Consider the following 16,098-nt stretch of genomic DNA (forward strand, 5'->3'; position numbering starts at 1 on the left):
ATCAATCATACATTTTATATCTTTGCTTTGTATATAAATACAATGAAGAAATGAGGTTTATAAAACAAAGTTGAAGCAGCCGATCAACCAATAATTCAGCTTTAAACCAAAGAAGTTCAGATGATGTTTTAATAATATTGAAACAAAGAGTTTGAAGCTTATTTGATATGACAATACAGCTTCATCTGTGGTCACATTTCCACAGGGCAAGACCCTCACTTAAATAAAATTGACTACTGTTACTATTTTTGTGGAAGTCGAAAAGTAATGAAAAAGACATGGACTACAAGTTATATTACTCTTTTTTCTTAATATAAAAAAAATATAACAAGAATCATTAAAAATATTCAAAAATATAACAGACTACATCAACTACTGTACTTTTCCCTAAAAAAAAAGACAAAATGGAGGTCAAACAACACAGAATAACACATGGTCAAGATAGCTGGACTTTATATAATATCACAAAATGGAGTTACTGTTAATTCAGAAATTATTCAGTGTTTTTATTTTTACGAAAAATGTGACTTGGCATGTTATAATCGCATTGATTTAAACTAATTTGTTTATATATATGAATTAAACTGTATTTTCTCAATATAGCAAAAATTAAAATGGCATTTTAGTCTAAAATGACAAAATCGCAATAAGAAATGCACACAATAATTTCTGAATTTACATTTACCAGATTTACATGTACATGAACCTTCTGACTAAATTAAAAAACAAAAATTGCAGCTACAAACATGATGAGTTCATGATGTTATAACTGGTTTCTACTTATGAAAAAGAGGACAAGAAAAGATTTTTTAAGCTTAATATTATTTATTTTTACAGGGACGCTATGGGAGGTAGTAAGTACAGCCCTGGTGGTAGTACTGGCGGTAAAATTTCTATTCACGGTGGCGGAAATCATAAAGAAGGAGAATCTGGTTACTATAGCAGCAACTCAGAAACAGAACATGTCAACTTACAATTCCAGCGTCGTATCTCTAGTGCTAGCTCATCTTCCTCAACTCATCATCATCATCACTCAAGCTCACAGTCTCAGAACATGCCTAAGTTTTGTCATGAGTGTGGAAACAAATACCCCATTCAAAATGCCAAATTTTGTTGTGAATGTGGAATGCGACGGATTGCTATATGACAAAGTTGTAAAATTATAGTTTGTTAATGAATTACGAAAAAATTTATATATTTTGTTAATGTTTGAACAAGTTATACAGATATAATAATGAAAAACCCTGTACTCACAGAAAATCTTTTGTTTACAGCAAATAAATAAAACACAGACAGGGATTATACAGGCCTCTGTAGACTTATCTGAATAAGAATTAACTGTGATATTTGTATAAGGTTGTTATGGATACAAGACTTGAAACATGAATATCACATCATAAAAGATAAATCTAGCTAAAAATTCTCAATGTAGATTGCTCATAAATAGCTTTTAATTGAACCGGTACTCTACCATATTTTTATGGATGGTAACAGTTAGGTGTATCCTGACCTCAAAAATCCAAAAATTTACTGGTTTTTTTTGGGGAGGTAAAGATTGCATCAAATGCAATCAAAGCCCTATGTTACTGACTTGATATATAAATCTTCTAAGGCTTATCACTACCTTTTTGATACACAAAGTATAGTGCATTGATCATAACATTCTGTACATCCTGTCCATGAACGTTTCCAGAAATTTACCAACATAATATACGCTCAGATATTCAAGTCAAAAAATTATGTTATATATATACACCTCTCAAAAGAAATTCCATAACTTTTTCAAAGTGCAGAAATCTGATATCTGTTCTAAAAATATATATGATGTCATTGTTAAAGTCATCTTTAAAATTGGAGTTATCTCCCATAGTCCAGAATTTTAGTTGAATCAACTACAACTAATGCTTTATTGACAATGCAATATTTAATTTTACTTCCTATTGATAAATTAACACAATCTTTACCCTTATGTGCTTTTAAGTACTTTCACTTCTAACCATATTACTTATGAATTTGATGTTCGGATGTAAACTGTTAAATTGGCAGCACATCATTCAAAGTGTGCACATCTTAGAAATATTTAACCCTATATTACTTTGGATGGTGGAGCTAGATGTTTCATCAATCATACAATAATTCTACTGATCTCTGTCCCATATATACTAGTATATAAAGCACTTTGGAGGTTAACAGCTAGGTGTATCCTAAATCCAGCAAATTGTGTTCATAAGCTGACATTGGGTTGTTCCAGTTAATATCTGATAATGGGGGATGGATGGTCCTTTCTGAGGGGTGTACAATTTATACATCTTAGTGGTGGAATTTTTTTTTTTTCATCTGACAGGTACACTTTTACACAACAATTTCTGAGGGTCTTGCAACAGTAAATAATTAAAAATAAGTACATCTTAGGGGTTACAAAAAATACCTATTTCATATCTTAGGGGTGCTTTGGAATGTAGACAGTTTCATTTTGTGTATTACCTGGTATTAGATTTAAAATTCTAATGGGTACAATCCTTGCAGTAAAAATTCTGATAGGTCAATTTTTCCCATGAAAGCCCATCCACCCAATATGAACAGGAACTCTACATCTGATAGGTCTTAATTTATAGATCTGATAGGTTAGTTTTTCATGATGTTTTTTTCTGATAGGTATGAACAAAAATCTCCCCATCAATCCCCAACTGTCAGAAATTAATTTGAATGGCCCATTGTATTGTTGATACCTAAAATGTTAAAAAGTTGTTCAATTTGCATTGTTTATTCAGAAGATCAACTTGCCATATATTTTTATATTTTTGTACAATTTTAACATTTGCCTTCACAAAAATAACTTTGATAAGATTGGGTGTTCTGTTTTTGAGCTGCCACCAGTTGAAACGTGATCATTATTTATTTGTGTGTTTTAGTGTTGATAGCTTGTATTATTCAGGTATTTTGTGATATTAATGTATGTAAAAACAAATTTGCTGCTTAATTTATTATGTATTTCAATAGGTTGTTTCATATGAATTTAGTTGCTGTCTTTGGTAGAAATTTGTAATTGCTGTTATGAATCAGAGATGGGTTTTAGCAGAAATCCTCTATTTTAAATTTATTGATCCATCACGATTTCATACATTTAATCTGTCATTATCTGAATGAACAACATCTCTTTTGTGTGGAATTCTCAAATTTTGTCATTTTTAATGTGATTAATTAAAGAATTAAGATTAAACTTAAATTGATTTGAAAATAGTTAGATGCACATGTTCATCCTCAAAAGTGTTTCTCATTTTACTACCAAACCAGGAAACCTGACAATTTGATAGAACATTTATGCTCTCTATACATATCGAAAAGTACCAACCTCATTTCTAATCTCTTCAAATACTTTTACCATTATTTTTTTTAAATACACATGTTCATAATACCTTTAAACCAAAATGTTTTTCAAATTTTATTTTTGAATTCAAATATATTGCTTACTTTGATAGGCTTTGTAACTGTAACAATCTATTAACACAAAAAAAAAAAAAAAAAAATCCAAAGGTTGGTATTAAACACAGCAATAGAGCAATTTAAATTATCTGTACAGTAGCTCATGTTTGTGTAATGAAATTTTTGGAATATTGAATAATGTTTTTCCAATAATTTAGAATTTGGTTTTAAAAAATGAAGATAAATACAATTTTAGTTAACAATCTGAATCATATTTTGTTTATTTTTATGCTAATGAAAGAAATCTCAAAATTTTAATTGTTCGATTGATTATTCTTTGTGTTTTGCAATTTTATTTATGCTCAGTGTTTAACACATGAGCTGCTTCAAATAGAAATCGACCTTATGCAAGTTCACGTACACATCTACATGTATAAAGCCTTTGGTCGATTTTGGAACATTCAAATAAAAAGATGAACTTGGGCTTATTTTGTAGGGTTCTTATAACAACTAAATTTTTCAAATAGTCACAGACTTTGCATAGATATTTTGTCAATTGTCAACCCGAACTAAGATAACATATGTACATATGTATTTATTTTTATTTGCATATGGTCGATAAAAGACGATCACTATCCGACGCAGCCCACTTAATAATAGATTATCTTATTTGTAAGAAGTATATTTTTCTTCACTAAGTGAAAAGTTTATTTATTATGTGATAAAGCAGCTAGGTTGTATCGCTTTATATGTACAATGTTTATATGTTACATTAATCATATGATATTATGTAGAGATTTTAATTCTAGTAGGAGGTACTGACTCAATATTATACATCTTAAGGTGGTACCTAACACTACAGGGACATAACTCTTTAAAGTCAGCTAAACGTTTTAATTATGTTTTGTTGTAAAAGGAATATCAAGCTTCTCAATGACCAAAATTGGCGTTTGTCAAACTGCTATATAACCAGTGTAATTTTTCTGACAAAACGGTTGGTTAAAAATTTTTGAAATTTTGAAATTTTTGTTAAATACATTGTCAAAATTTGATGAAAATTAAACGAGCCAAATTAATTTTAGTAAAAGTGTTGGGTATCACCTTATGCATTTCACTTTATGAAGTGATAAAAAATTTCCGTCCAATTATTTATTGCAAAATATTTATATTTGCTGACTGTGACATAAGATGTTTATTGATGTTTAAATTGAATCTGTCTTCTTAAATGATAGTATTATAATTTGGCAATCTCACTTTTGCATGTACAATTGTTTGGTATTAGTTTATATTGGCAAAATACTGTATTAGGTTGATAAAAATGGCAACATTTAGAAAAACCTGAGAAGTTTTACAGCTGAACTATTAGACTGTGTATTGTAATTTGTGCATACATATCCTTCTGTTTTGTTAGATGGACCCTGGATTAATGATAAATTTCAGTACTTGTTAAAATCACCTTCGTTTATCTAAGTAGATATTAATTGATCAAATTTAATAGAAAAGGTTTCAAATGATTCCTCATTGGCAATTATTAACCGCTTCTACTTTTTTATATAGGTAGGTAGGGATTATTAATTTATTTTTTTTGGGGGGGGAATCCAAAAAAAGTTCAATGTTTAAGACAGAAAATCAATGTTGGAACTAACAAAAAACTAAGTAGGCAAGATCAAATAATTTTAAATTTTATTTGTGGCCTTAGATGAATGAGTTTTGAAAAGTTTTTAATCGAATGTCGAAGCTCTTCTAAGATAAGGTATGACATAATTTTTTAAGACAATAACTTGCACTGTTTGAACATTGCAGTTTCTGTAGATAAATATTTTTATTACATTGGTTGCAATGAATTACACTGATTTTCCAGTTTAATAAAATAAACGATAATTTCACATGTGAAATAAACGTGGTTATTTCACTCTTTGACGTCATACAACAATAGGTGTTGTCAAGACGTAGATACCGGCGGATCAAAACAAATTGTGAATGTGTAGAAAAAAGATAGTTTCTTACATGTTTTACATTAATTTCTTTAAAAAAAAGCCATTTGCCAATGCAATAAAAAGAATAACTAATAAAAGAATTCAAATATCGAAAAATATTCAACTCATGACCGAACAACACTGATAATTAACTCATGCGCTATGCACATTAGCGAATTAATGTGTTGTTCAGTCACTCGTTGAATATTTTTCTCTATTTGAAATTAATTTGTTATTCTATAAATAAAAATTATATTAAATATAAGATTTATATTATTACATAATTGCTATTTTTAGATTGTTCGTCATCATTCCAATAATTATATATATATCTTGCACAGCTGTTTTATTTTGATGCTCATATTTTGCTTTACAATATATCTGTTAAAAATTAAATGATACACGTAATCACATCTTGAAAATTATTTGATGTCTGATAAAATTGGGAGTTTGTTTTTCAATAGGATCAGGATCTGCTTACCCTTCCTGAACACCTAAGATCGCCCCCTAGTGGGGGAAATGTCTGTCAATAGGATCAGGATCTGCTTTCCCTTCGGAGCTCCTAAGATCGCCCCCTGGTGTGGGAAATGTTTGTCAATAGGAACAGGATCTGCTTACCCTTCCGGAGCACCTAAGATCGCCCCCTAGTGTGAGAAATATTTGTCAATAGGATCAGGATCTACTTACCCTTCAGGAGCACCTAAGGTCACCCCCTTGTGTTGATTATTTTTTATCTTTTTCTATGTTGTGTCGTGTAGTGTTATTTGTCTGCTTTTCTTTTTAGCCATGGCATTTTCAGTTTGTTTATATCTATGAGTTTGAATGTCCCGCTGGTATCTTTCGCCTCTCTCAAATAGAGGGACAGATCAGTCGAGTAAAGACGAGTGTTGTGAATTAGTTATAGCTTCAGTTTAGTATATAATACTCTTTTATTTGCTTAACGTTTTACCGCCATTTTGACGTAACAATAGGCCTGCAACGTCGTCACTTGCTGACGTCTCTTTGTATATCTTGGACTCTAGTAAAGCATACAAAACATTGAAGACGCTTTTGTGTTACTCGCTTTTATTATCGATACGTCCAAACATTGATAAAATCAATTGATCAAGAGAATTTGTCAACACCATGGTCTATAAAAATATAAAAAAGCTCAAACATATCAAACGAACGGAACACTGTCATATACCTGACATCTCCTTATGTCCAAAATGGTGGATTAAATCTGGTTTTATAGCTAGCTAAACCTCTCATTGTATGATAGTCACATTAAACTCCATTATATTGTGAATCCTGTGATCCTCCATGCACAATATCTGAATCCTGTGATCCTCCATGGACAATATCTGAATCATGTGATCCTCCATGGACAATATCTGAATCCTGTGATCCTCCATGGACAATATCTGAGTCCTGTGATCTTCCATGGACAATATCTGAATCCTGTGATCCTCCATGGACAATATCTGAATCCTGTGATCCTCCATGGACAATATCTGAATCATGTGATACTCTATGGACAATATCTGAATCATGTGTTCCTAAATAGACAGTATCTGAATCCTTTGATCCTCAGTGGACAATATCGGAATCCTGTGATCCTCCATAGACAACATCGGAATCCTGTGATCCTCCATGGACAATGTCTGAATACTGTGATCCTCCATGGACAATATCTGAATCCTGTGATCCTCCATGGACAATATCTGAATCCTGTGATCCTCCATGGACAATATCTGAATCCGGTAATCCTCCATGGACAATATCTGAATCCTGTGGTCCTCCATGGATAATATCTAAATCCTGTGATCCTCCATGGACAATACCGGAATCCTGTAATCCTCCATGGACAATATCTGAATCCTCTGATCCTCCATGGACAATATCTGAATCCTGTGATCCTCTATGGACAATGTCTGAATCCTGTGATCCTCCATGGACAATGTCTGAATCCTGTGATCCATCATGGACAATATCTGAATCCTGTGATCCTCCATGGACAATATCTGAATCCTGTGATCCTCCATGGACAATATCTGGGACAATACCCCTAATGCGCCTTGAAATGAGGAACACAAAAGTCACGTGTAAACAAAAAATCTCTGTGTAGTGATATTTGACACATTTCTATGATAAACAAATAACTGAGCTGAACCATTAGTGTTAATTTAGAAAATAAGGGAACACAGAATAAATGTGTAAAAACCATGGAGCTATGAAATGTGTTCAAAGTATTAAAATTTCAAAGAACTTATTGTGTTAAAATTGGGATTTTTTACCATGAGGAGCGGCATCGCAAAAGGATACTCGGGGTTTGCTAAATTACGGTAAAATGAATCACACTTCGTACCCCGAAAATTTAACCACATATGTAAAAAGGTCTCAGCTTCGAAACAAGCCATCATACATATACAAGTTTACGATATGGGCTGAGCAACAGAAGAAAACGTTACCATTACGGCCTATGGAATAACAATTGCGCATATTGCCCCATCTGAATCCTGTGATCTTCCATGGACAAGACCTGAATCCTGTGATATTCCATGGACAAGACCTGAATCCTGTGATATTCCATGGACAATGTCTGAATCCTGTGATCCTCCATGGACAATATCTGAATCCTGTGGTCCTCCATGGACAATATCTGAATCCTGTGATCCTCCATGGACAATATCTGAATCCTGTGATCTTCCATGGACGATACCTGAATCCTGTGATACTTCATGGACAATGTCTGAATCCTGTGATCCTCCATGGACAATATCTGAATCATCTGGTCCTCCATGGACAATATCTGAATCCTATGGTCCTCCATGGACAATATCTGAATCCTGTGATCCTCCTTGCACAAAATCTGAATCCTGTGATCCTTCATGGACAATATCTGAATCTTGTGATCCTCCATGAACAATATCTTAATCATGTGATCCTCCATGGACAATATCTGAATCCTGTGATCCTCCTTGGACAGTACCTAAATCCTGTGAGCCTCCATAGACAATATCTGAATCCTGTGATCCTCCATGGACAATATCTGAATCCTGTGATCCTGAATGGACAATATCTACATCCTGTGATCCTCCTTGGACAAAATCTGAATCCTGTGATCCTCCATGGACAATATCTGAATCCTGTGATCCTCCATGGACAATGTCTGAATCCTGTGATCCTCCATGGACAATATCTGAATCCTGTGATCCTCCATGGACAATGTCTGAATCCTGTGATCCTCCATGGATAATATCTGAATCCTGTGATCCTCCATGGACAATATCTGAATCCTGTGATTCTCCATGGACAATATCTTAATCCTGTAATCCTCCATGGACAATATCTAAATCCTGTGATCGTCCATGGACAATATCTGAGTATTAGTATATATTACTAAAAACTCATTCACGCCATCCCTAAAGAAAGATAGTTTAAGAATAACTTTGAAGATTGGCTTTGTTTCTGATAAAATAGATGTAAAACATATAGAAAGAGGTTTCGTGGAAACCGAGCAATAAAACGTTGCATTTACGGACATGTATACAGTATATACAGATACCCAATACATTGATCCAATTTTAAATTATGATATTCAATGCTATCCTTTAATGAATGACAACTAAGTTGCAAAAACAACTAAATAGATGAGCCATCGTGTTTTGCATTTAGAATTATAGTTCTTGCAGCATATTTTTGCAGTTTGTATATGACACATGGATAACGCTATGTTTAGAAAAAATATCTCAATTTCAACGTGCAATTTATCGGATTGTTCTACGTTACATTCTAGATGAAAATAGCGTTGACTACCGATAACGACGTCAAATGCGATAAGTGTGGTTTTTGCTTGACGGGCGTCATATCTTTTAAAAATTGGAAAAAGATATTTCGCTTCAATTTACTACAAAAATAAAAATATAATCATTGTATAAAAGAAGATCCTCACATTTCTAAATTTACACATTAAACTCAGCGGATATGAACTAATTTAGCCATATTATGACTTTCCGAAAACAATAGTAGACAAGTGTCATTCAAAAAAGTTTAAAAATATTATTACCATCATTTGTTTTGTTTTTAATTCACCTTATACCTTTGTGAAGGCAGGACAAACATAAGAATATAAATGGAAACTTTTCAATTGACACTGATATTTGGGCAAAATAACCCCTATTCCTCTAAGTCCAAATTTAGAACCTCTCGGCTGGTTCTTTTCTTTCATGTTATTTCAGATCTAATGAATTATGTGCTCATTACTACTTAGTAATAAAAGATACATGCAGGCTGAAAATATTATAATGATTTTTATTTCTTTTTGGCCATATCCTGTCTTATTTATACTGAAGTGAGGCGAAAGACACAAAAGGGACATTCAAGCTATATGACCTTTTCATGTAAAGGGTGGTCATTTTTGTCGATCCTGCGAATTTGTCGCAGAAAGCTCGACATAGGGATAGTGCTCCGGCGGCGGCTACGGCTACAGCAGCGGCATAAGCTAACTTTTTAAAAGCTTATATATTTTAGAAGGTTTGAGAACTAAATGCTTCCTACTTTGTATATGGACGTTTCATGTTACGAAGTTTCCGTCTGTCACAATGTCCTTGACCTCATTTTCATGATTTAGTGACTAATTGAAAAAAAGTTCAGTTTTTTTGTAGTGTTAAATTCTCTCTTACTATAAGTTACAGGATAACTTTATTTGTAATGTCCATTTTTTTCAAGTTCCTCATGCCCGTCAGACAGTTTCCACTTGACCTCGTTTCATGGATTAGTGAACAAGGTTAAGTATTGGTGGTCAAGTCCATATCTCAGATACTATAAGCAATAGGTCTTGTGTATTCGGTGTATGGAAGGACTTAAAGATGTACATGTCCAACTGGCAGGTGTCATCTGACCTTGACCTCATTTTCATGGTTCTGTGGTTATAGTTAAGGTGGTATGGGTGTCTTCCTCCGTCTTGGATTGTAAAAAAACAGTGAACCAAAGGTCCAGATTTACATCAAGATAGCAAAATTTGATGCATGATTGCAGATATTTAATATAAATTTTCATTTAAAAGAACCATTTTATAAGAAAATAACTTATAAATAATAATATTTTTGTTTGTTTTAAAAAAAAAATTTAAATTGCCATTTTAAGGGGAGGTAACTCTAAAATAGTGCATTTTCTGAAGGATTCTAAATGAAATTTTCCTTTTTGTATTTTAGCCGTAAAAAACTTACGGTGACCCTATCTTTTCTTTTGAAATTCTCAAAGCATTGTCTGAAAGCTATCTTTTCCTTAAATATTTAACTGTTCTATCATTTTGTTTAGTTTCGAACCACAAAATGGTGTTTTTTCCTGTATAATCCATACAAAATGAGTCATTTTGTAGCGTCCTGTAGCTTGAGAAAATGCGCGGTGACCAATCGTTTTTATTATATATTTCAACATATATCAATAGATACTATGTTTTGGCAAAGTTTGAACAAATTCTATCATTTTTATTTTAGACTCCCATACCACCTTAAGTTTTTGTGTTTTGTTCTGTTTTTCTCAAACTATAAGCAATAGGTCAACTATATTTGTTGTATGGAAGAATTGTTAGCTGTACCTGCCTGCCTGACATAGTTCATCTGACCTAAACATCATTTTCATGGTTCAAATGGTCAAAGTTTATTTTTTGAGTTTTGGTCTTTTTTTCTAATACTAATTGCAATAAGTCAACTATATTTGGTGTATGGAAATATTTTATTATCTATATGTCAGTCGCCCAGGTTTTATATGACCTTGACCTCATTTTCACGTTTCATTCCTTAGTGTTAAGTTTTTGTGTTTTGGTCTGCTTTTCTTAAACTATAAGCAATAGGTCAACTATATTTGTTGTATGGAAGAATTGTTAGCTGTACATGCCTGCCTGGCATGGTTCATCTGACCTAAACATCATTTTCATGGTTCATTGGTCAAAGTTTAGTTTTTTGTCGAGCCTGCAACTTTTGTTGCAGAAAGCTCGACATAGGGAAAGTGATCCGGCGGCGGCGTTAGCTAACTTCTTAAAAGCTTTATATTTTAGAAGGTAGAAGACCTGTATATATATGCTTCATACTTTGTATATATAGATGCCTCATGTAACGAACTTTCCGTCAGTCACTTGTCCAATGTCATTGACCTCGTTTTCATGGTTCAGTGACTACTTAAAAAAGTTAAGATTTTTTGTAATGTTAATTTCTCTCTTATTATAAGTAGTTGGATAACTATATTTGGTATGTGCGTACCTTGCAAGGTCCTCATGCCCGTCAGACAGTTTTCACTTGACCTAGACCTCATTTCATGGATCAGTGAACAAGGTTAAGTTTTGGTGGTAAAGTCAATATCTCAGATACTATAAGCAATAGGTCTAGTATATTCAGTGTATGGAAGGACTGTAAGGTGTACATGTCAAACTGGCAGGTGTCATATGACCTTGACCTCTTTTTCATGGTTCAGTGGTTATAGTTAAGTTTTTGTATTTTGGTCTGTTTTTCTTATACTTTATGCAATAGGTCTACTATATTTGGAGTATGGAATGATTGTAAGGTGTACATGTCTAACTGACAGATGTCATCTGACCTTGACCTCATTTTCATTATTCATTGGTCAAAGTTAAGTTTTTGAGTTTTGGTTTATTTTTCTTATACTTTATGCAATTGGTCAACTATATTTGGTGTATTGAAATATTTTATGATCTACAGTACTACCTGTGACTTTATCTTATCAATGGTGGCCATAAAAAATATGTTGACCATGGTGGCCCTATATGTCCATCATTATACCCCCTGTTGCTTTTTAAATACACAAGGTATTAATCAAAAACTAGTCAAGGATGAAGGGAAATCTTGAATGCATTGAAGTGTTAAAATTATATAACTAGTTACAGGTCATGTGTCTCAGGTAAAATATACATGCATGTGTTTGTCAAATTTAATAACTGTGATTATGATTCAATAGTTTATTAAAGTGATAATGACAAGAAATTCAAAAATAAAATGAAATAATAAAACTAGTTGAACAAACAGCTTAATTAAAAAATAATTGTCTCATGACTATTAGTTTTGATATTATACCTTTTAAATAATTTTTGATCAATTTAAGTTAATTTTTATATTAAGTCTATTTTTTGGTAGTGAAGAATAAATTAATATCATTTTCAAATATACTGCAAACATTTACAATGCCTGCCTTTTTCTATTGACAAGGTGTTTCTCAAATGAATATTGTAAAATCAAAATGGTTTATTATTGTAGATAGACTGATCTGCATTCAACATTGTTTAACATATGATTAAGATTGTCTTTTGGACTTACCTAAAATAAAATTTTAGGCAATTCATTATTTCTTTATTGAATAAAATATTTATAAGTATTAGAAATATTCAATACAGCAAAATTTTATAGTATTTTTATTGTCATATGATATTTTAAACATGATCCATAATTTTTACTTTTTGTTCTTGGGTTAAAGACATTTTAATGAGAAGGTAAATAATTTTCAAATAGATTATCTCAAACTTGTTTTGTTAATTTTACAATCAAGGAATAGGTGTTCTTCATTGACCTACAAGAGGCACAGTTTACACATTCTATCCTTTCTAGGAATTTTATATTGTCCACTATTTTCTATTTCTAAATTATGACCAAAAATTCTCTACCTATTATCACAATCGAAATGACAGTTTTTATCATAAGTTTTTATTATTAGATTTTTCTTTAAATTCATTTTTTATAAAGGACTTTAAAAGTCTTCATTCATTTAAGTCCCTGCAATTATTAACTTTATTTAAAAGGCCTAGGTTGATTGAAATATTTTTTGTAAATGTATACCAAGAATATGTATCATGCCAGTCCAGCACCATCGACAATATAATACACTAAAAAAATGATTTAATTAATAGACCATTAAATTGTCATCATCTATAGAAGTGCACTTTATTTTTTCTGGAGACAAATTTTGAAAGAAATTAGAAATTAACCAAACTGAAGATAACATATTTATTAAGTTTCAAGACAATTTCTTTAAATAATTTCTTTTCATATGTTTCACTTGATTCAGATATATAAGAACATTTTTCATTATGATTAGCATTTTCAATGAACATTTATCAAAATTTGATGATAACTAGGTGGGCATTTGGAAAATAAGTCTTTTTGGTGATTGTTTGTGCACAACCATGACAACTCTTGTTTTGAGATTTGAAGAAAATTTAGTTTTTTCCTAAACCATATAATGGTAGTATTTCTAGTTTTCCTGAATACTATTAGATGTTAATATCAAAATTTATTGTAAAAGGATTGATATTGATCTTATTTTGTTAAGAAACCAAATTTTTTAATTACTTTCATTTTTTTTAATTTAAAATATCACTTGCATGATTATTAGTTATTATTAATAGTAATAACTCATATAATAATGTTAACAAACAGTTGAATACAATGTACATCATATACATTTATATAAACCTTTTACTTAAAAAAAACAATTATTAAAAGTCTGTGTATTTCCAATGCTTAAGTCAATAACTTTATCTTTGACTTTTTGCCATTTCTATTCAAGATTCTTACTAAGAAGAAATTAAAAGAATAAGAATAAAAAAAGTAAGAAACAAAACATACAAAAATGGAGAAAAAAAAAAAAAATATATATAAATTAAAGACAAAAAAAATAAATAAAATTAACAGACTAAAACAATATTTTATTCTACATTTTCAAAAAAAGGTGAAATGTCAATTTTAAAAAAAACCCAAGTTACCTGTACAGGTAAATTTTAATGAAACATATACCAGCTGAAAACTTCAACCCTGATTGATTTTAACAGGTAACATAATTAGATAAAAAATCTGCCTATGATTTATGACCCCCAATCATGCCAATAAATGGCCAACATCTCAAGATTGAAAACCCCAATAAATGTCCACCATTGGATGTTGACCATGCAAGAGGGTGGACATAACTAAGAGGAAGTCACAGGCTGTACTGTATATATGTCTGTTACGCAGGTTTTATTTGACCTTGACCTCATTTTCACAGTCCATTGCTAAGTATTAAGTGTTTGTGTTTTGTTCTGTTTTTCTGAATTTATAAGCAATAAGTCAACTATATGTGTTGTATTGAAGAATTGTTATCTGTACATGTCTGCCTGGTATGGTTCATCTGACCTTGACCTCATTTTCACGGTTCATTGATCAATGTGTCGTTTTCTTGGTTAATGTTGATTTTATGTGACCGTTGTAATAAAGCTGTATATTTAGGTCTATCAACATAATATCAATGATAAGTAAAGGAGGCGAGACATTTCAGCGTGTGCACTCTTTTTTTGTTTAGTTTATGTGACAGTACGTAGCGCTTTATAAGATGTTTCTTTTATATATTCTGAACGACTTTAGAAACGCAACACTAGATTATTTTTTTGTTATTTTTAAATGAATATGTGAATTATGCGGTTGGGACTAGTCTTGATGGCTTTAAAGGTTTTCATTCAGTCGATTTTTTGGCGATTCAGTTGATGGGAAAACATTTATGGCATGTATCTTTACGCAATCCGCACACGGCAATTTGATGAGCAGTTGACGTTGCGGCCGTAAACATGTCTGGCAAATGACCTTGCGTTATCAATTCTGTTGACGTTTCATTGTCACTACACGTTTATCTGTTCATTGATGGCCTGCAACAAATCTGGTCTAGTTGTATCGTTGTCGGAAGGACAGTAAGACGAGTTTTTGGAGTCATATAGTATGGTTGCAGCACGTTTATGTTTTCATGTTTGCAGTATTAGTAAGGGCTAATTCAGTTTTTTTATTTCTCAGTTTTGGCAATATGGAGATGCAATATTTTTAAACTGGTTTAAGTGAGGCAAAGGATTGAAAGAACTGTTTTACAAAGCAAAACAAACTGAAACAATTTTTCATGGGTCCAAAATTTCGCTTTAAGAAATTCGTGCGACTTCAAAAATTCGGTGTGTTCAATAACCACAGGTAAGTCAGATGTTGATTTGTTGTAAAGAGAAAGAAGTATGATAAGCATGAAAATTATTTGTAAGAGAATAAAAAAAGATTTGGTAAAAAAAAATCAACAAAATCAGTGTTACGGTTTTAAAGTCGTTCAGTATATTTTTTGTTATATATACATGGTACAAAACCTTCATCCTCCAATGCTAACTTATAGATGTACGTATCTGTCAAAAACGTTTTATAACTGAATATCATCTCATCTTATACACCCGTATTACCATTTTGTACGCCAAAAACGCATTCTGTCTGTTTATTGGTTTGCATGTGCCATTGGCTCAAGGATATTCAAGAAGATGCCTCTAAATAAACTTAACCTTTACCCGTTTGCATCTTTTTCATTTAAACAATCGTTCTAAAGTGTGGACTTTGCAGATTTGTATAGAGCACAATAAGATCGGATAAAACATACTGTACACTGAGCTACAAGAGTTGGGTAGCTGCATCAAATTTCATAAATAAACGTACGCCCGGTGAAGTTTAGTATATAATGAAATATTGTGTTTGTTTTGTATTAAATCGTATTTATATAATTTTACATTCTAAACCGTGTTTATTAGGCAAATAACACACATTTGCAATCAAAAGTTGTACGCTAGTCTCTCGAGAGATGACGTAAACTTTAAATAATATTTAATGAATGGCTATTATTTATTTTGAATTTATTGAACCATAAAACTTATTTTTGACTC

The 16,098-nt window shown here is 31.7% G+C and overlaps 1 protein-coding gene across 6 annotated transcripts in view; it reads left to right on the forward strand.

The window, feature by feature from the left end:
- LOC134700523 (zinc finger C2HC domain-containing protein 1A-like) overlaps positions 1 to 4,996 on the forward strand; it is a 38,638-nt gene extending 33,642 nt beyond the window's left edge. For all 6 annotated transcript variants that reach the window (XM_063561906.1, XM_063561909.1, XM_063561910.1 and 3 more), the window contains one exon: positions 838 to 4,996. In XM_063561906.1, the coding sequence (XP_063417976.1) occupies positions 838 to 1,147 (310 nt within the window). In that variant the 3' untranslated portion in view covers positions 1,148 to 4,996. The remainder of the gene's footprint in view (positions 1 to 837) is intronic.
- Positions 4,997 to 16,098: the final 11,102 nt, after the last annotated feature.

Source organism: Mytilus trossulus, unplaced genomic scaffold, assembly GCF_036588685.1.
Source record: "Mytilus trossulus isolate FHL-02 unplaced genomic scaffold, PNRI_Mtr1.1.1.hap1 h1tg000158l__unscaffolded, whole genome shotgun sequence".
Taxonomy (NCBI): Eukaryota; Metazoa; Mollusca; class Bivalvia; order Mytilida; family Mytilidae; genus Mytilus; species Mytilus trossulus.